The 21,225-nt window shown below is 30.0% G+C and overlaps 2 protein-coding genes across 3 annotated transcripts in view; one reads left to right on the top strand and one right to left on the bottom strand.

Annotated features, from left to right (window-relative positions):
• LOC133320291 (putative glycerol kinase 5) overlaps positions 1–5,941 on the bottom strand; it is a 6,199-nt gene extending 258 nt beyond the window's left edge. Inside the window, exons 1-6 of the mRNA XM_061528231.1 lie at positions 5,733–5,941; positions 5,406–5,499; positions 4,936–5,105; positions 4,508–4,597; positions 612–726; positions 7–80 (exon numbers count right to left, since the gene is read on the bottom strand). Coding sequence (XP_061384215.1) covers positions 7–80; positions 612–726; positions 4,508–4,597; positions 4,936–5,105; positions 5,406–5,499; positions 5,733–5,834 — 645 coding nt within the window. The 5' untranslated portion in view covers positions 5,835–5,941. The remainder of the gene's footprint in view (positions 1–6; positions 81–611; positions 727–4,507; positions 4,598–4,935; positions 5,106–5,405; positions 5,500–5,732) is intronic.
• A 527-nt stretch (positions 5,942–6,468) lies between these two features.
• LOC116771968 (CREB-regulated transcription coactivator 3) lies at positions 6,469–21,225 on the top strand. Of its 2 annotated transcripts, XM_061528098.1 has the most exons (13): positions 6,469–6,672; positions 7,284–7,439; positions 8,786–8,955; positions 10,759–10,916; positions 11,725–11,824; positions 12,421–12,568; positions 14,341–14,484; positions 14,912–14,959; positions 16,071–16,178; positions 16,434–16,529; positions 18,596–18,688; positions 19,066–19,237; positions 19,803–21,225. In XM_061528098.1, the coding sequence occupies exons 1-13, from the start codon at positions 6,559–6,561 to the stop codon at positions 19,964–19,966; spliced, it is 1,671 nt and encodes a 556-aa protein (XP_061384082.1). In that variant the 5' UTR covers positions 6,469–6,558; the 3' UTR covers positions 19,967–21,225. The 2 variants fall into 2 exon arrangements, with proteins under 2 accessions (XP_061384082.1, XP_061384083.1); XM_061528099.1 differs by lacking the exon at positions 7,284–7,439.

The following is a 21,225-nucleotide window of genomic DNA, read 5'->3' on the forward strand; positions in this document are numbered from 1 at the left end:
CCCAGCCCACTGCATGGTGTAAGGGTCGAAGAAACCCGTCGCTGACGCTGATGAAACATCCGTCATGTGGATCCTGTTACCTTAATACAAAACAATTATTAATTGGATTAATAAAAAAAAAAAAAAAATTAATGTAGTTTTTTAATCATATCAAAGAATCCAAGAAATCATTAAACATGAAGGTTACATTAAGCTTAAATACTTAGTTTTCAATTAAAAATACAGTTTTTACTCAATTATAAAATTAAAATATTGCTTCTTTACATTTTCCAATATAAATATAATATCTCTATAATTATGTTTTCGATATTTATAATATAAGAAATCAAATAATTATGTTAAACAAAAATCCATCAACACTAACAGAATAAGGACAACGTGTTTGGAAATGATAGAAAAGCTGTAGTACGATTCCCCTCTTGCGTGAAATAATTTTTAAACCATAATATATTTAATCATAAAAACCATCTCATCGTTTACATATAAACCGGTTCTTATAAACTTATAATGAATTCATATCATTTACGTAATCAGCATCACGATGTATCATCATACATAATTTCCAAGCGGACGCCATTTATTTAGAACTATCTGTATTTATTTATAATTACCTGTCATTTTATACAACAACCACGTGTCCAATGTCCCAAACATAGCGTCATTGTTTTCTATAGCAGATTTCAGGGCCGGCACGTTATGGAGAGCCCAGTACAATCTTAACGTAGTCTGAAAAGAACAAAATGTATCACATTCAACAACCGACTTTAGAAGGAATAGTTTTTGGTTAACCTTAAAAAAAATATTCACAATTTATGCCACAGATAAGTAATACCAATATAAACTAAAGTTTAATCTGTTGATGGAAAGACGATAAAATTTTTGTTACGCATATAAAACTACGTAAAGTTTTTATATAAAGTTATTTTATACATAATATTGTATTTTAAATCAACATTTTATTGCACAGAATATGTTAAACGTATGTATATTTTAATATGACAATACAAAGTCACATTAAAATCTATGTCCACTTTTAAAACATCCAGTAGCAAGACTTGCCTTACTTATTTATTATAATTTACTGTCAACCGATTTCGATATTTCTTTTTACTTATTATTAACACTATTAATTACTTTTTTAAATAATAAAAATGCGCGTCGTTTATCCGAAAGATATTAGTTTTATTTAAATGAATAAAACTCGCGAAAATCTTAGATCTCATTACTATTAATTAGTCTCAAAGTTTGTTGGTTACGGTTCCACGGAGAACAAATTCTTTTTGAATTATTTCAAAAAAGAGGAAGTTTTCAACTTAATCTATATTTTTTTTATTATTCTTTTCTGTTATTTTACGCTCATTCATAAAATTTATGAGTAAATTATAATTTTTATATGACAATTATTTTTTCGTATAAATCAGATTAATGACAGTTAACTAGTTAAAATACTATAACATATAGTATGTTTCTGTTTATTTTTAATTATTATTTAAAATCGTACGTAAAATTCCTTTTCAAACTAATGGACCTCCTTACGTCTTCATTCATTATCTGTTTGAATTCTTGATACATGCATAATCTATAAATATTTTTTTATACAATTCTAGGCAAGAAAGCTTTACATATAATTATATTATACACATACATTATTGTCTGTAAGATATATAGAATGTATGGAAGTTTGTCGCTTTTAGCTCTTGTATTAATATTACCGTGTTAAAGTAAGTGTCTAAGTTTGTTAATCCTATTGTATTTATGCACAGACATCGCTGGACGAAATAACTAGAAAATTAAATGATTGCAATATTACAAATAGAATTTTTTTTTGATCCAATATCCAGTAACAAAATACAACAATATCTACTTAAGTATCAGTGTTATTTTTATGTTTATCTAAAATGATTCAATTATAACCAATTAGTTATCTCTTTGCTACTCAAGTCTTAATAAGAATTAGTTCTTTTGTTCTGTTTACAAAAAGAAGTAGGATTATAAAATAGGTGAACATAAATACAAATGGTAATTGTCTTTAAAAAGTATCTTTATATTAACGTAGGCAACACATGACATTTTACTACCCAAAGTAGTAAGTACAGCAGGAATAACTATCAAAACTCGATCGCAAGTAAGTATACATAAACTAAGCGATTAAAAAAAAATGAAGGATATTATTTAAGAACAAGGAAGCCATGTTGTTGGTAAAAAATAAATAAATGCCTTTTAATAATTAGTTGTGACTTTGAACCTTGAACAGATAATTAAACTTAAATACCTTTATGAAAAATAATAAAATAACTTGTTCTATTAAGGTTTTTTTTTATCTTTATGTGAAGAAGTTATTATGATTTTGTTGGCTTTTAAAATAATAATTTGAAATTTAAACAGAAAGATACACTATATTTTATTATACAACTTTCATAATAAAAATAACAAGCTTTAACCCGCGTCTTCTCCGAGTAGACTTCAGATTTGAGCCAACAGAGACATGATGAAAATTTTTGATTGAAATTGTAGAGACAAAATCGTAACAACATCTTTGTTATGTGGTTTCATACAAATAAAAACCTCCTGACATGTTATACAGGGAAAAACGTGGAAAAAGGGAATCAAGTGTTTTGACGAAGTATTTAATTAAGATTCCGACAAAAAAAAAAAAAAAAATTAACAAACATAGCGTATTTTTACTTTTCTCTTGATAATATTAGTATGAAGGTCATCGGCCATGTCTTTGTATTAAGCATATCGATCAATTCGTACAAATTTTTGAATAATAATTTTATATACGTGTAGTTGATATCATTATTATTATTACACAAACAATATCATATTTCTTTATATGAAATATTAATGAAAATAGGTATTAGTGTTGTGAATATAGACAATTATTATTTTGTAAATAAAATTTAAAATTTTATCTCATAGTATAATACGAATAACATCGTATAAGAGAAAAGTAGAAAAAAAAACCTATAGTAATTGTGTTTGTACTCGTCTGTATGTAATTATATTTACATATGAATACATTGGTTAAAACCGAAAATTTCGAAAGTTGTGTTAAAAGTGAAATCGACGTACGGCTTATTATTTATTCGTACCAAATTCAATATTTAATTTCGTCGAACTTTGACTCGTGTTGTAAGTAAACCTCAACATTATCTTGATCGTTGAATATTAATGCCTACAGATAATTATAACTTGTTTTGTTAACTTTTTATAACAAAGTTAAATATTGACCTTTGGTGGTGTTTTTCTCGATACTTATACATAATTGAAGTAACCACCATATGATACTCAAACAATTTAATTCAAACAATGTATGACGTTTTTATTATAACTAGAATACCTATTACTATGAGAATGTATCTCTTCATACTATATTGTAAATAATATATATATTGTACAGATATACGATATACGAAAATAAACCAAATTATATATTTTATGTTAAAAAAATCAAAACATTCCGTTAAATGTAGACAATTACCTGTATTGAAAACTAATAAAACAATGAGAGAACACAAAATCTCATATATCTTTTTAAATATTAACACTAAGTATAAGAATTGTAAACTTATTGTTAGGCGTTACGTTAAGCGCAGTTATTTATTAATATGCTAAATAAAATCTATGGACACTTCCATAGCGTCTAAATTCTAAAGAATTAATTTTGGCGCGAACGCCATTAGTCTAAATATAGTGCGTAAACAACATATTAACTTATTATTATAAATAGAACAAGTGATAATTTAATTGGCAAGGGCATAAAAACAAATACGTATTTTGTAACACTATTGTTTTGATGAATGACTCGTGTTAGAACTGAAGGAAATCTAATTATGTCCTACGTTTCGTTGGCTTCGCAGGTTAAGTTAATATATGCATCTAAAGTCTAAACACATTGGCGGAAACCAAACAATAAAGAAATTGATTTATTTATATTACTTCTCAATATTTAAGAATAAAATCAAACATTTTTAGTTTTCAATGGATAAATATATATTGATGAGAAGGATTTATTACGAAATAATTTCAGTCATTTGTTCGGAGACGAGTATATTATTAAGATTTTATAAAACATTTTTTAATATAGATTCTATTTTATACGTCGTTGCATTTAATATACATATATTGTCATCAAGTCCCTTTTTTCAATCAGTGGAGATACAGTATTTAAAACACTGTACTGTACTGTACTGTACTGTTGTAAAAATAAGAACAATCATATTTATATGTGAGTTTATAAGTAATTGTTTAATTAAATTTGAAATGTAGAACCATTGTATTTTAAATCAAAAGAAATGTAAAATCAAATCAAAATGTTTGTATTACTACCAGTTAATAATAAAAAAATTACATACATATCTTTTCTCATACAATTGGTTTAGTAGTTTAGAGCACTGACTAAAATGGACATACACATACCATAATACTTCTCTATGATATGAGTATCTTTGTAAGTTTGGTCAAATCATCATTATATCTTAAAAGTGCAATTAAAATCACTTACCTGGTTATTTGAGAACTTGAAAACACTACCCGCCCTGAATCTCTTGCTCCTTGATATCATGAACAGAACATAGGCACTAATTTTTATAAACTGGAACAAATATCCTATATACTATGATGATATTAAATTAATTAATACTAAAATATTTGTTTATTTGAAATACAAAATCGATCAAACGATCGATCGATTGGGTCTTATAAAGCAATATTATTATAAATGAAATGTATGTAATAATTCATACTCAAAATATATTTATATTTTAAAATTGTGAATCCTTTACCATTGGAATGGATGAAGATAGAAAAGTACTCTAATTATACAGGATGTTCAATAAAACATTTTTTTTAAAAGGATTCACACTTAAATCTAAGACTTTGAAATGAATAATTTTTGAAAACAAAATTATAAATCACTTGTATAAAAGTTACCTTCCAAGTATAAGAATCATTCCATTGCTTAACTAATTCGTCAGCCCTCAGATCCTTCCATGTAATAAATCTATGGAATGGTTTCCCTGTGTCCTGGGACCAGGTTATAAAGGTACTTCTTTGGGTTGATATACCCATGGCTGTTATCTGATTGGCAGATAAATTTGCATCTAAAAATATTTAATTATACTATTGTAAGAGTGGAAATTATTTCACATATAATTTTTTTTTTTTTGTAAGTTTAATTCAACCTTTTATCCAAGAAATTATATCATGTTTATTTTATTATTATGTATTCATTTACTTTATGTATAGACTTATGTCAGAGCAACAACAATTTTATCTTATCTATAAATTAATTTAGATATAGCTATTAAAAAATTATTTTAAAGAGTAATGACACTGATTATTAATGAATTCAGTTAAAGTAAACAATTATAATAATGTAACTGTTAATTCACTAAACTTACTTTGCAATGATTTGTTGACAACACCAACAACAGACTTCCATAACTCATCAGGATCAATTTCAACAAATCCTGGACTTGGATAATGGAGTGTTACCTTAAACATACGTTATACATAAAAATGAAAACAATACCTCAATGATATCGTCCGTAAATGTATAAAAATTAGGTCAATAAATTTAGAAAGTTAGCAGGCACGTCTGAGAAATCGTGAGAAACAAGTGTTTTTTAAAAATTGTCCCGGAATAATAGAACCAGAAACAATAAAACAACATTTATATAAAACAAATCAAAATATAATACAACATTTTAAAGAAAAAAAAATCCTACTTGATCTACAGCTTTTCCCAAAATTTCGGTTTGAGTATTGTATATAACGGATCTTATTGTTGAAGTTCCAATGTCAAGTGATAAAATATATTTTTCCCCCATGATGCACACTTATTTACTAAAAAATAATTTACTGTGATTCTATGTCGCAAATATCACTAAACAACATTTTTTAATTTAAAAATGTTAACACTTCTGACACGGTGTTATGACAGAACTAATCTAATAACATTTGAGTGTTGACGTTATCATCTTACAGGGTATTTATCTTTGCAACAGATTCATTCAATTCATAAGAATTTTGAACCTATATTGGTAGTTAATGATTGCTATGAATCCCATAAATGTATATTTAAATATTATATGTAAGTTAATTATATAAATAAAATAAATGTTTTAAAATAATAATTTAAGATTGGTGAAATAAATTTATTATATTACAAAATTAGCTCCAATTTATTTTCTGATTGTAAAACTAAATATTTATAATTCACCCACATTTCCAAATAATTTTTCAGTGAAAATTAACAACTCAATGAATTATAAAATGAAACTGACGTTATATTTAATATTTAGAAATTAATTGTATTACGCATGTTACAACTATATAATTACTTGTTTATTTATTAAATAACTATATTTATTAATATTTACCTAATACTTGTCAGATTTTTTGTTCCATAAGATTTTTGGCATATTTTGATTACTTATTTACATTTTTTTGTTGGCAACCTTAACCTGCTGTCTGACAGGCAGGCGCGTTTTGGTTCTATGAGCCCAGAAAATTGTGATGTAAAAAGAGAAGAATAAATGTTTGTTGACTATCATGGCGAATCCTAGAAAATTTAGTGAAAAGATTGCCCTTCACAATCAAAAGCAGGCTGAGGAAACGGCCGCTTTTGAGAAAATTATGCGTGAAGTTTCCGACGCAACCAATAAGGTATGTCGCGGGTCGCCTATTTACTCAGGCAATCGCTTCCTGGCCGTCAAATGTGCTAGCCGACGTAAACAATCATGATTTCAATACGCCTATTGCGACTCTAATTATTAAATGAATATTAATCTTGTATGATTAATAAATACTCAGTACGGTCTCGGAATATTCAGTTTGTGTGATAATTAGAGATGTCATTGTCGGAATGTTTTATTATTTTATATCCTTTGTGCATACAAAACAATACCGAGATTAATAATTTGATTGATCGAAGGTTACTGTTAACATATCATATAAAATATCTGCGAAATATTCACACAATATTTCATTCACCAATAATAAGTTAAATATTTGGAAGTTTTCAAACTTGTATTTAACATTATTTTTATATGTTACATTATATACGTAAACTACAATACAAACTTTTAGGCATACATTTAATTTTATTATAAACTAATTTTATTCAAGAAGTTTGTATCACAAAAGTTAAAATTTCTACTACCATAGGATAATATGAATATAGAGACTACAATGGTGTTAAAGAAACTGGCATTAAGTATATTAGCAAGAAGTAAATAAATACAAAATCACAAGTCGTTGAAAGATAGTCCTTACAGGTGAACTCTAGCAATCGCCGTTCGAAAATGAAAGCACCGCCAGAACCGGAGATTGTTGAACAAATAGTCACAACACAAAGCTTGGGCACATACAGGAGTGGTTCATTGCCAAATGTTGCTGCTCCTGAACCCCCACCAAGTCTGGAGACTACTAAGGTTCCATGTTTTGGAATCAACTTGTTCAAAACCCCTTCTATGTTGTGGGCTTTGCTATATTTTAGTTTACATTAGAGGTGCATAGATTACTTTTATTATGCTACATTATTAAGTAGTTTAGTTATCGTTTATATAAACATGGAACATATAAATTTAATGTGAGTCGAGAGAATTGAAATATATATATTTTTCAATGAGACAAGATGTCGTAAACTATGCAGTGGCATTTAAAGTGAATCGTAATTCACATGGTTTACATTATGTGACAAACCGCTAAGCCAGTGTATATAAAATATAATGATTTGTTTTCCATTCTTTAATACAAGATAACTGCATTACATAGAAATAATGTTCAAGTGATCCTTGACTGAATTCATCGGTAAGGCAATTTGTTAATGTGTAACATCTGCCAACCAACTTGTGCTTGCTAGTACGTTTTGTTTATTTTATAGCCAGATTTAAAATAAGTATGACATAGATTTTAATAGAAGTGAATGGTTTAAGACACTACTACTTTAGCTAGAAAAAAAAAAAACTATGTTTTTATTGTATTAAATAAGTTTTTATTGTGTTTCTGTAAATCATTCCCATATTTTATAGACTGTAATGATCCTTTCTTGTATTTTGTTAAAGTTTAATGTTTGCATATTGTGTTATGTGAAGGTATTTAAAATTAGAACCAAATTATTTATTTCACATATAAGTTTTATTAAAACGTTTTAATATTCTATAACGGTAGTAAATAATAAGATGAAGTCGTTATACAAGATGCATCTATCGTATAATTTGGTTTTACTATTAATTTTTTTTAAATGATTAATTTTGCATAAGCATGACCGGCCTGGTAATGTTGATGAATCATTGTTTTATTACATAGATATCCTATTGTGTTGTATTCCTCGCTTTGTAGAAGATTTAATTTCATGATTCATATCCCAATTTGTATAGAATATAGTTATTGGTTTAGCCAATATATCATTTTCTAATTAAGATATGTGTCTGTGTGTTTTTTTTATCACTAATCAATAATTATAGGATTAAATGTGATAAATTAATGCAGTATTCTTATCCAGCAAACATCAGTTAAAGAATTTGATCGTTCACAATAGTTCACATTTATTTATGTTGAGGAAAAGCATTACAAGGAAATGCCTCAAATAACTAACGTGATCTACAGTCTGTTATATAGTGATTTTGAGTTATTAATTCTTTATTATAACTAATCAAACCCTTTCATTAAAATCGATGAATTATTTTTTTGTATTTTATTACTGCAAATTTTTTATAGTTTAGATTGAATTATTTATAATAGTTGTCATTTTAATTAATTTTTATTATGTTGACAGCCCGAAGAAACGACTCTAGCCACTCAGTACGTGCTTGGTAGGAGCGGGGGAGCCTCGCCAACCCCTCGATCGCCCGGTCGGGGTCGGGCATCCTCGTCTGTGGGGCCGATGAGACGACCGGCAGACCGGAAACACGACACCAGCCCTTACGGAAGCACTGTATATTTAAGGTGAGAATTAAGACATAAACAACTTTTACATAATAAATAACATTTCTTATTAAATAGAATTATTATATCGGTGAATGTTTTAATTTCGAAAATGTTTAGTTAAAAAAACTGCTATTAAGTTAAAATATATATATATTTCTCAGCTACGAAGTTAGATCAATGAGATTATATCCGTGCTATCGCGATCAGAAATGTACTGATAAGTGAATTCACCGATGCAAAAATAATATTTCATCTGCACCACGCTACGTTAAAGCGTAGTTTAAAAATGTTCAAACTATTTGAATAAACTTTTGTGTTATTGCTGGCATTATATTACATTTTAAATTGTACTGGTGTAACGCTAACTTTATTATAGGAATGTATTTAAACCGTTGCTCTATCAATGCCACATAAAAAAAAATATGCCACAAATGATAATGCAATAGTATATAAAAAAATATTATGTTATAGTATACATATATCGATATTATAAATGGTATGTAATATATTCTTAATACAAAAGTAATGTTATCATATAATAGTCTGAGTATTGAACGTTATATATCTGTATATAGTCTCATAAGTCATAGTCTACAACATTATAACTAGTCTAGACTACAACAATAGCTATTATTATATATAATTATAAGAGATATGTTTATTTCATGTGCTTGTACACATAAATTCTGTTGGAAGTTATACGTAATATATTAATTTTAAATATTTGTAAACATTTAAATAGGCGGATTTTGAAAATGAAGATTTATTTATTCTTAGTTCCGTATGTGTCCAAAATTTTCAACGGTCCGTCAAAATAAAATTTTATACCAAATACCATCAGGCATCGGTTCGGTAATATAATATAATCTTAAACATAACCAGTCTCTTTGTTTCGAATATATTAACAAAAAAAAATTACTAATATCAATTTCGTAATAAACAATGCCCTACAGTTAGTGCAGGTTAAAAAAATTATACAAAAAATCGTAAATTTGAAGGTACACAATGACAGAACAATCGCCGTGTTCCGAATTCCGATTGTAAACTTAATTGCAAATAGTATATTTTTTACGTATTTTTTTTTGTTTGTTACCAAAATGTCAGATTTCGCAAATTCATTCTGCCTTTCATTTATTTAAAGTTTTTAAGTAAGGTTGTATATTAAAGAACTCCTTAAACAAGTTAAGTTACGTTATAATCAAGACGCAGCGCACATTGTTCGCCACCAATAGAACCGATACTAAAATTAATTCAAGTTTATTATCATATATTCTTGGAAACCTCATTCATAATTAATAATTTTATTGTTCGCTATTAAATCGGTCACAAACAGGATATTGAAATTGACATTGGTGATGCTGGTTTGAAAGTTGGTGAACTTTTAATAGTGTGACGTCACCGTTTGCTGTTTTTTATATTTTGAGGAAATTACCTTGTATCGTTTTTAGCCATAAATTACTATATAATTGTTTTTTACATTTAACAAAAAGTGTGTTTGTGTTATTGATATGTTACTAACAGTTTTCATACGGAACCTGCGTTGTTTTTATTTATTTTTTCCAATATTGTAGATGATAAATATAAATTTAATATATCTTTAATTCAAACGAGAAATCCTTGAACGGAAGGAGTTCGACATTTTTTTATTAATAACGTATAAATATAATTAAAAGTCGACTCATTACTTTACTTTTATAAAAATCAATCAATGCAAGTGTTTTCATGCAGTACAAAATTCTTACATTCCTTCATATAGTTAGTTATAATTACGTTTAATAATTATTATCATGTATATATAACCACGTGACACGTCCGTTCCAGCCCGCCGCCCGACAGCAACTGGCGGCGGACTAACTCTGACTCCGCCCTCCACCAGTCGTGCGGCGAGCAGCAGACGGCCGCGCCGCCGCTGTCACCGCACCACCCTCTACACTCACACGCACACCCTCACCTGCACCCACACCAGAACCATCGGAGAGGTTAACATTATATACACATACTGTATACCGTAATGAGCCTTACAACTACAACTACCTCTCTGGTATCAGTTATGGAATCTATTCCAAATATGAAATTTGAATATAATGTTATGTTAATTGTTTTATGTATTATTATTTTATTATATAATTATTGTATATTAATCAATTTTGTATTTTATAGCATTGAAATAGTGTTGAGATTTGATCTTATCCACAGTTATATTGCTTTGTCAGAATAGTCTCTTATTATAGGCAAATTGCGTGTTTTTTATTATTTTTTTCCAATTTAAATGTAATCACTTATAACATTGAATGCAGGTCATTTACCCATAACAGTTATGTGACTCAGATGCACCTTAGTAAAATTAATAATTGTTAAACAAAAAATATCATTTTTCTCAATGAGGGCATCTCTAGCAATATAATCAAATGAAATGAAGTCTAAAATATAAATTCTAATAAGTAATTTTTATTCCTCATGAACTATTTCTTATCTTGAGTATACAGTTTCTTTAGTATAGACTTAATTTTCATTTCAACCGTGACGCTGTTAAAGCAATTAGTTACATTAGTTACAGTATATTCGGAGCTTGTTAAATTAATATGACTTTGTCATGATACCAATACTAGTTCATGTTAAATGCAATGTACTATTATAGTGTTTCTATTAGAAAAAAAAAATAGGTTTTTTTATTATTCCTTTAAAGAAAATTTAATTTTGTTAATAATATTTTAACGCAGCACATAAAGAACTGTTTTCTGTGTAGATGGTTTTGTTTGATTATAATTTTATTTTTATTTTTTTCAGCTGGCAACATTAATCTAGATGTATTAGCGACGTTAGGCATGAGCCCCAATAATCGTCCGCGGTCGTCGTGTGAAATACCTAGGATACCTAACAATAACAAGTAAGCTATATAACATATATATATATATATATATAATTTTAAAGTTTAAATATATATAATTACAATCAAAATTATTTTCGACAACTCGTTAATATAATATGAAGAGATGTCTTTATTGAAGTGATTAACTGGATGTTTAATACATTATCATTATACTGTGAATGGTTCACGTGCAGAGAATGTGCAAAATACCGTATTCATATATAGTGGTGAGATAAATGCAGTTTCGAATTAAATCATAAAACCAACTATAGACCGTCAAAGAAATCTGTGTGTAAAATTCTGTATGTCATTATTATATACTAGATATGCCCGCGACTTATAAATAAAATATTTATTTTGGTTAATTCTAAATAAATAAAAATCAATTTTAAAAATTAAAAGCTAAAATCATCCTAATTACAGCAGCTGCATTCAATTGAAATTCCCTTCAAGATACCACAACTTTTCCTGAGATTAGCCGGAACAAAAAACAGATAGAAAAAACTTGTAAACATATATCTTTTTGGTGTATAGATACCATGCACATTTTATGACGTACAAAGTTAAATGTAGTAAATTAAAATTTATTTATTTATATACAATGTATTTTCCAGTGTGTACGAGAGCGGTGTCGATGCTAGCGGTGCGTTGTCCTGCGGAGAGCTGTCCGTGCCTGGCGGGTCACTACCGGACCTCACCTCAGTGCATTACCCGCCACCCCACTACCTCACGAGAGCTTCACCCGACTACCAACCGAGATATGTACGTACATTGACACTGATGACACATATCAAGAGCGGTTTGGTGATAATTATGTACAATATAAAAGTAAAGGCTCGGATATTGAGTGTGAAAACTCTATATGCTATACATACACTTGTATGTATAACTAAATACATATAACAAATGTATCTCTTCTTCACTAATATTATGACAGTTATTAAGACTATGTCGCTAGGACGTTTTGTTAATGAGATAAGAATAATTATGGGGTGTTTAATTCAACTAACTAAATTGACACGTGACTTAATATGAATTTATATATAAGTTTTTCCTGTATGGTCTAGAAGGTTTATTGTAATGTATAAGTGTCTCATGTGTGGGTTGTGTCTGAGACAACCATGTACGCATACTATGTGTATTTGTAATGTCAATGGACTGTTGGCAGACAATGTTTGTATATGGTGGAATCTACAAAAATATTATATACTTACCTAAATATATATATATATATATATATATATATATATATATATATATATATATATATATATAGGTAGTACGTAGTACAATTAATTAGAATTTGGTTAGAGTAACATATAAAGTATTATGAACTTAGAAATTTAATTATCTATGTTACATAATTTCCATATAGTGCCAGTGACACTTCATTTGCTGGACAAATGAAACAAACATATATTAATGTGATAATTATAAAATTTTACTGTACCATGACTTACATATAATCTTTAAATACTATAGAAATAATTACTCGTTCTAGATACTAAATCTATAGTATCTATCTATCTATCTATATGAAATACTTCTATTGTAAGAGTGTATTCAGGGAATTATACGATGTATTTCCTCAATACTTACTATATTCTCGGATGAGCTATTGCCGGCGGTATCCATACTTTGTAGACCTTCTAAGGATCCGGATCAAATTATACACTTCGTGTATACAATACGTAAAAGTATTGTAAAAGTTTGTCTAAGTCTATGTTTCCATTCTCTTAGAAGACCACAGTGTATACATAGGTTATAATGGGTTTAGTGCGTTAGGGAGCGCTCAAGTACTACGTAACGCAATTTCAGGGAGGGGGTGTCTGGTGGAACGTTACGACGCGTTACAGGGGCGGGAACGAGTCTTTCTTACAACATGTTACGTAACATTGTTAAAAAAAATTGTGAATGGAAACTCAAATTGGCAACCCTTTTCATTTACGTTTTACGTTGAAGCCCTACATAGTATTAGTCTGGTCGTCATTTTTTTATTGTTCTCGCATGTTGGCAAACCTTTTCGTTTTTATTTCACGGTGAATTTCTAGATTGGGTTGTCCGTTGATCTGTCACCTGCTCTAAAAGGGTTTAAACACATGTCTTATGAATTCTATTGTCCATGTCAACAATCCAACATAAAGAAAAATGTATGTCCTACCTGCGGGATCTATTTCCCATCTCACAAGTGTTGAAATGCACTGTCATTACGTACATGTTTAGACCATTGTGAAAATAACTTTTTGCGACTTAGGCTAAGAATTGTCACTTGAGTGTTAGGTAACGTTTAAAAGAGCAGTGGGGGTTACAGAAAACCGATACTGTGCGTTACAAGAGGTGGAGGGGGGGGGTCAAAAATCTTCTAAAATTCCGTTACGTAATACTGGAACGCCTCCTTACTTATCAGTTCATTTTCACGTACCATCGAGTGGAATGATAGTCAAGAACTATCCAATCGATTTTAAAAGAAACGATCTATGAATATATTAGGTTATTTATGTATCATGGTGATTATAACCGCTGGTGGTCACCAGAGCCCTACGTCACCGGGCGCGGTGTCCCCCGGAGGTGGCAGCGTGTCCCCCGCCACAGGGGGCCTGTCCCCCCAGTCCGGCTCCCCGGTAGGAGCCACTGTGCCGCTAGCGACGATGCACGAACACCCTATATATGAAACACAAGTACGTCATCACATAGCTCATACATACGTTAGGCTCATAGGCTCATAGGTCCGTAGGCGATGTGTTTGCGTATGATATATAAGTAGCTTTATTTATTTTTATTTTTTTTGTGTTCTGTTCTGCACTTAGTGTTTTAAACGCGGTGACACAAAATGAACTAAATAAATAAGTCATATAATGTTAGGTCATTCGAACATATATCGGATGTATAGTCGTTGAGATTCATTATAAATGTAAATATGAATTATAGTGACGTCATTTTAATGTAACTATATTAATGTATGAGATGATTTTTATTTTTAAATAATAATCAAATACTTAATACATAATAGTGGAAATGCTTCCCGTTATGATGTCTAACATTTACTTTTTTTTTTTTCCGTTGTGTTTATTTGCTTTCAACACGAGTCATTTTTGTTTATTTCAGAGTCACTTATCTGTACCAAACACAAATAATTATCTTCATCATAATAAGGTTCGTTTTCTTTTGTAACCTCCTTTTTTAATATTTTTTTTTCTAATTCATCAATCTCGTTCAGAAACTCGCTTCGGTGCTTCCGTCTTTGTGATTTGCAACGTCACAATAAAACGAACGCTGACTTTTTTAATATGAACGCCCGCCATATAAATAACTAATATAAGTATAAGGACTTGCATGAACAGCTTTTGCAATTAATAAATATAAAAGCTTTGCAATTATTGAATATGGGAGCTTTTTATAAGAACGTCTAAAAGTCTACAGTAGGTCGTTTCATATAAATATTTTATTTTGATTTTTAGAATTTAATATTTTATATTATATGTTTTGAATATATAAGGTTTATAGAGTTATTTTTATAATTTTATATTGAGGCTCATTTTTATTCAGGCATGGCATTTAGGCCGGATTCACACAAGCGGGCGATATGTTGGAGGCAGTAAAATATATACGGAAACTGCGCGTAAAATTATAGCATTCATATAAAATATTGTGGTGGACTGTCGTAAAGACTTGACTGGATTGTTAGAATGCATACATTTATTACTAAAGAATTAATTATACTTTCACCAAAACAAAAACGAATAATGACTAGCTTTCGTGCCCATAGTGTGTATCTGGCCTTATATTTTCTAAATCCGTTTATTCTGTCACTGCAATAAATATAATTGCATAGATTTTCATTTAATTACTGCATGATTCAAATATTTTAATAAAATATATTTTTTGATATTATGCAGCTTTTTAAATTTATATATATTTTTTTATTTAAAAATATATATTCAAAAGAATGTGTTACTGTATGAAAAATCTCTTTTATATAAGGCTGTGGATACATCGGAGATCAACAAGATAGTGCCTGTATCATTTTTAAAATGATAAATTATTATTAAAACTTTTATAGTTTAGCTGCATCTCCAGTGTGAACACGGCTTTATAAACTAAAACTATTAACAGGATTATCCTCTTCTCTACGACTTTTCTGTCTTCTACCACAGTTTTTTTTAAAACAAGCCAACGAAAACAATAATCACGCTTACTAATACTACTTAATGAAAGCTAATATAACTACAGTGAATGTAAATAATTTTATTCCATATGTTCCCAGAACATGTCTCCGTTGAACCACAGCTGGATGACGTCAAACTATCAGTCGCACTGTAGTCCGCCGTCACAATATTCCTCCACCTCAAATATAAACATACCCTCACCTACAGTAAGTGTATTTAAATAAATAACCAATGATAACTATTAGTCATAGTGCATACAAAATATTTTTATTTTGTCTTTTAATTAAGACGAGTGCATTTTATTTTTTTGTTAAAATGTTTAGTAATAATTTGTATTATATTATTTAAATACAATGATGGCCTTGTAGTTGTTAATGTTTAATATGTTTATATTAAACATTGTCCAGTATAACATGACCCATAAATATCTATTTTGATAGTGGACTATAATGTTATTCCAGATGGTACACAGTCCTGGCAGTCCTGGCGAGTCACCTCAGACGGACTACACCAATCTCCACCAGGCGCTGTTGCAGCCCTTTGAACAGATCACCATGGTGAGAATATTTGTATAGACAATAAGAAACCACCTCATGCAAACCATTGGGATGTTTAAGGAACTGTATCTTAACTGGTTCTCCTCAAAAAAAAAAAAAATTGATTCAATGTATACTTAATGTTAAGGAACTGTTCCATAGCTGCTTTTACAATAAATAATACAAATGGATTAGATAATATCAAGTCAAATAATAATTGTTAAGGAAAAGAAATTTTCAGGATTCAACTTTTTAATATAGAAATTTAATTTAATGGTTAAATTCTAATTCTCATAATATTCGTTAGATGCTATAAATTTAATTATTGCAAATTTACACTGGGGATTTGCAATATTATTTATTGTTTTAAAATTTCAATGCTTCAATGGAATAGCAAGGAGTTGTGAGTAATACTAGTTTTATATGAATTTAAATGGCTTTACAGAAATGATATAGTATAGTTGATATATAAAAACAATATTGAAATTATATATACTAGAGAACCAGCACTTGCAGTTCAAAGAAAGCAAACACATGACAGCAAATAGTTTTAGGCACGTCGATAATGTCATCAAGCGCACAGATAATAATAGAAAATTAAAAAAAAATACATGTAAAACAAGCAACAAATCAAAATTAGGTAAATTGAATCTTTCGATAATGTTTAATGAAACAAAAAAATATTAAATATATTTACCTAATTTATTAAAAAGAATCGTGCTATCAACCATTGTGTGGGTTTACTATTTATGGCTTTGAATTTAATGAATCAATGTGAAACATATAAACGGTAAGCCCAACATTGGTGGTTTGTGCCACTATGTGTGTGTAACGTTGGTGGATGTTGGCCAAGGATTGGGCGCAGCTGGTGCAGAGTCTCGTGGAGTCGGGCTGGACCGCGCACGTCCACGTCCCGGATAACGTACGGCATATTGACATACCAGTTTGGTAGAGGATTGGTCTGATCGGATCACAGGATGTACACCAAATAACAAATAACCGACTTCATATTAAAAAAAAATAATTAAAAAAACTATTTAATGCATCGATGGAATATGACTTGCGTTAGGGATTTTTATTTATGTTCATGAGCAAGTTTAATAAATAAAATATATATTGTGATATTGATGAATAAGAAAAAATATCATGCATATTTATGTATAGAAGTTTTTTTTTATATATTTTCATCGTCTGTATGTTATCACATGTTCTATGTAGTCCGATTAAAGAGTGACTCCAATTTCGAAGTCGGTTAGAAATTATTTGTAATTATTTTTTTAATTCATAACAGGGATGTTATGGAGAATTATAATTGTAAACGTAATTGTATAAAAGATAGAAATAATAATATTAAAATGAAAAATAAGAAAGTGAGTGTTGTTGATAAAAAATACAATAAAGTTTTGAAATTTTCTCACAATAATTTTTTAAATATCTAAAAAAATCTTATAATAGTATCGTATTGTTAATCGTTGTTCCACGACATCCCTACTCCATATCAACGATCAGACTAAAGCCTAACGTTAGAAGGTCGCACCATTTCAATAGTTTATTATAAACGCACTATTATTGCGGTGAATCGTATTTTTTTAATGTATTTTTTTTTCTTTGTATTATTTTGTATTCGCATCTTGAAAATTGCTATAGCATTGAAATAAGTAGACTAGATAGAATATACATTCAGTTCAGGAACATATGTCCTAACAGGCTATTGTAATTTTCAAGGTCTCAGCGTTCATTAATATAAATTATAGACAAGTAAATATTGTAAATCTTTTGAGCATGCTACGCCATTGTATTTCGCTTTAAGTTCAGGCGATACAATAATAGATTAGATATAAAGCTGTGAGCACACGAAGCATGGCCTCTTTTTAATTTTTTCTCCTAGGCTCAGCATGCATTTTTTTTATAATCAGCCGAAATTTGTATACAGATAATTTATTTTGTATCGTTTAAAAAATATTTTATTTTTGATTCGCTTTCTTTGTTTCCACGATATATTTAGTTGATGTCTCGTTATGGTTCTAGCCTTTTTATTATATATCTAGCTTTTTTTGTCATTAATTGTTGTTAAATATTATCCACAGCTCGACGCGCCGACGTCGAACTACAACACGACGTACATCAACCACAGCTCACACTCGCAGCAGACGACGAATTCAACGCACACATATACACAGGTGACTTCATATTAACTAAAATAGAAAATAATAACCTAATTATTACATATTTTATCAGCTATCTCCTAGCTAAAGGCCTGACAAAATCGATCAAGACGTTTTATAGATGTGCCGGAACAAAGAGACAGACAGACAAAATAAAAAAAATCATTTCAGTGTGGTTGTATACATATTATGTATTATAAAGAGCTGTTATTTTAGACAAAGAACGACGATTATCGGGTTTATAGCTAAGACGATTTGTTAGCTATAAACCCGACAGAGACTATATATATTTCTGTATTGGCTTATGTCTGCGTGCTGGTGTGCGTGTAACAATGTGTATACGTATATTCCATTGTGTGATCATGTATACATGTGTCCTTGTAACATTCCAGTCGTCTCAGCCGTGTCACAGCGGTCACTCGTCGCCGTCCGTGGAGCCGAGACGTGCGCGGGACCCTGTGGCGGGGGGCGCGTACCCTCTGCAGCCGCTGCAGCCCCTCGCCTCCCCGCAACAACCACCCACACCCGCCACCCCCGCCTCCATACCGGACATCATACTCACAGGTTATAAATTTATCCAATATAACATTAAAACATTTTATACCACACATACCAGCTTGCTCGAAGTTACATCAAGAGTGAAAATTGTCGGTGTTGCCAGTGTTATTGATATATCTGCATTTTAATAATATGATATTTGTTATCATGCAGCACTAATTCCTATATTATATACGAATAATTTCTCATACATCAGAAGCTGCTCTAGAAGCCTTCCCTATGTGTGTTAATATAATAATATATAGACATTATCGAAGAATAAACATTGTATGTGATATAAAAGTCTTAGTTCCAATTTTCATAATATAAATACTTACAGTTTCATTGTTTTATTAATATGTAATTGTCTACATAATGTTTGTACTGTGTTTATGTATACTATGAAAATTTCTTCTAAGCTTGCTGAAGTAATAACTATCACAATAATCTTAATTTGAGTCTCCCTTCAACGTTGTGAACATATATTGCTATATTATTATGAAATTCAGAACTCGTATTCATATTTTTTATAAAAATATTGTCTTTATATCTTAACAGTATAGTGATATCGTTACATAACTACATCCGACAGATTACTCAGGCGAGTTAGACCCGGGTATATTCGGCGGCGAGGAGGCTCAGCTGAGGGCTGGGTTGGATCTGGACGACCTGACGTTGCTGGAGGAACCGAGCTCGTTACTCCCGGACTCGTCCGTGGAACACGAGTTCCGCCTCGACCGCCTCGACCGTTTGTAGTACCGAGGCGATCCTCTCAGAGGCCAGAGGCGAGGCAGAGGTGAGCTCGACTCCCTATACTTCATGACAATTCGTTTCAAGTCTGAGCTAGTGATTATACCGTGTCGCCGCCCGTTTCTATGTTAGCGACGGCGACGCTAACGACACACATTCCCAGCGTGTGAGTGAGCGCTCCACGGACGATGTATCGTTGCGAGTGCTGGTGTTCATTGTGGTTTTAAATGTTTTACTCATGTTTTTTTTTCAACTCGGTGGCATAGGTACGTTTAGATTTAGATTTTTCTATACATAGTCTACGATAAGTCTATCGAAAATCCTTGTACAGAGTTATATATATATATTTTTTAATATTAAGTATTGTAAATATGTACTCGAATATCATTAGATTTTTTTTATATATATTTTTCTGATTCGATAGTTTAATTCTATACGAGACCGAGTCGGTTGTATTGTAAATAAAACTCTAAAGTGTTCACGTTATAAGGTCGCATTTAAAACGCTAATGTTGCAAGCTAGTGTATACGGTCGTTGTGTCGATTGTATAGTTTTTTCCCGAAATCATTATAAATATTACAAATTAATTTTCTTATTCATCGATTGCTCAATTGACTGTACTTTGATCCTAATCACCACCTACAGTTGCCACGTGCCGCGTTTTTTGTATTTGATAATCTCTCAGCACAGACATACCGGAAATCGGTTCAGTTTTCGTACGGAAGTAATGTTATTATTGTAAATATGATACATAAATAATTTTTTTATAAGCTTCTGTCGCAAACATATCTATGTACTAACGTGCGTGTGATCGTGAGTACTGTGGTCAATTTTTTCAATGTCCAAATGCGAGTTATAATTGAAATTATATATATATATATTATAAAAAAAATCTGTTAGTCTCTATAGATGTTGACGAAAATTTTGCATTTTCTGTAGTGGAACTACAACCGAAGTTAAACTTTACTATGTAAGTATCGAAATATTTAGTTTTAAGTGGGTCGCTGTGCTCGCGACGCGTGAGGGTCACGTGGTTGCGGGCACAGCGACAGCCGCGTAGTTGTGTTTAAATATATTTGTTTTTCTTTTTTGTTAATGCTCAGTTATTATGTTTTAAAAGTCTAGTCATCAAGTTATGATTATCAATGGGAATAGAAATTGTTTAGCGTCTGTTTATATCTATGTATGTTCATTTATGTACAGATTTTATTGAAAACTATTAGAATCTAATTTTGAGTTTACTTATAAAAAATTTATATATATAT

Source organism: Danaus plexippus (genome assembly GCF_018135715.1).
Source record: "Danaus plexippus chromosome 16 unlocalized genomic scaffold, MEX_DaPlex mxdp_23, whole genome shotgun sequence".
NCBI classification, from domain to species: domain Eukaryota; kingdom Metazoa; phylum Arthropoda; class Insecta; order Lepidoptera; family Nymphalidae; genus Danaus; species Danaus plexippus.

What these genes read in the sequence shown, in the direction of transcription:
- LOC116771968 (XM_061528098.1), top strand. Translation starts at nt 6,559, where the DNA reads ATGGCGAATCCTAGAAAATTTAGTGAAAAGATTGCCCTTCACAATCAA. An exon ending in AGGATACCTAACAATAACAA is followed by an intron (nt 11,825 to 12,420) that starts GTAAGCTATATA and finishes TGTATTTTCCAG; the next exon opens with TGTGTACGAGAGCGGTGTCG. An exon ending in ATTATCTTCATCATAATAAG is followed by an intron (nt 14,960 to 16,070) that starts GTTCGTTTTCTT and finishes ATATGTTCCCAG; the next exon opens with AACATGTCTCCGTTGAACCA.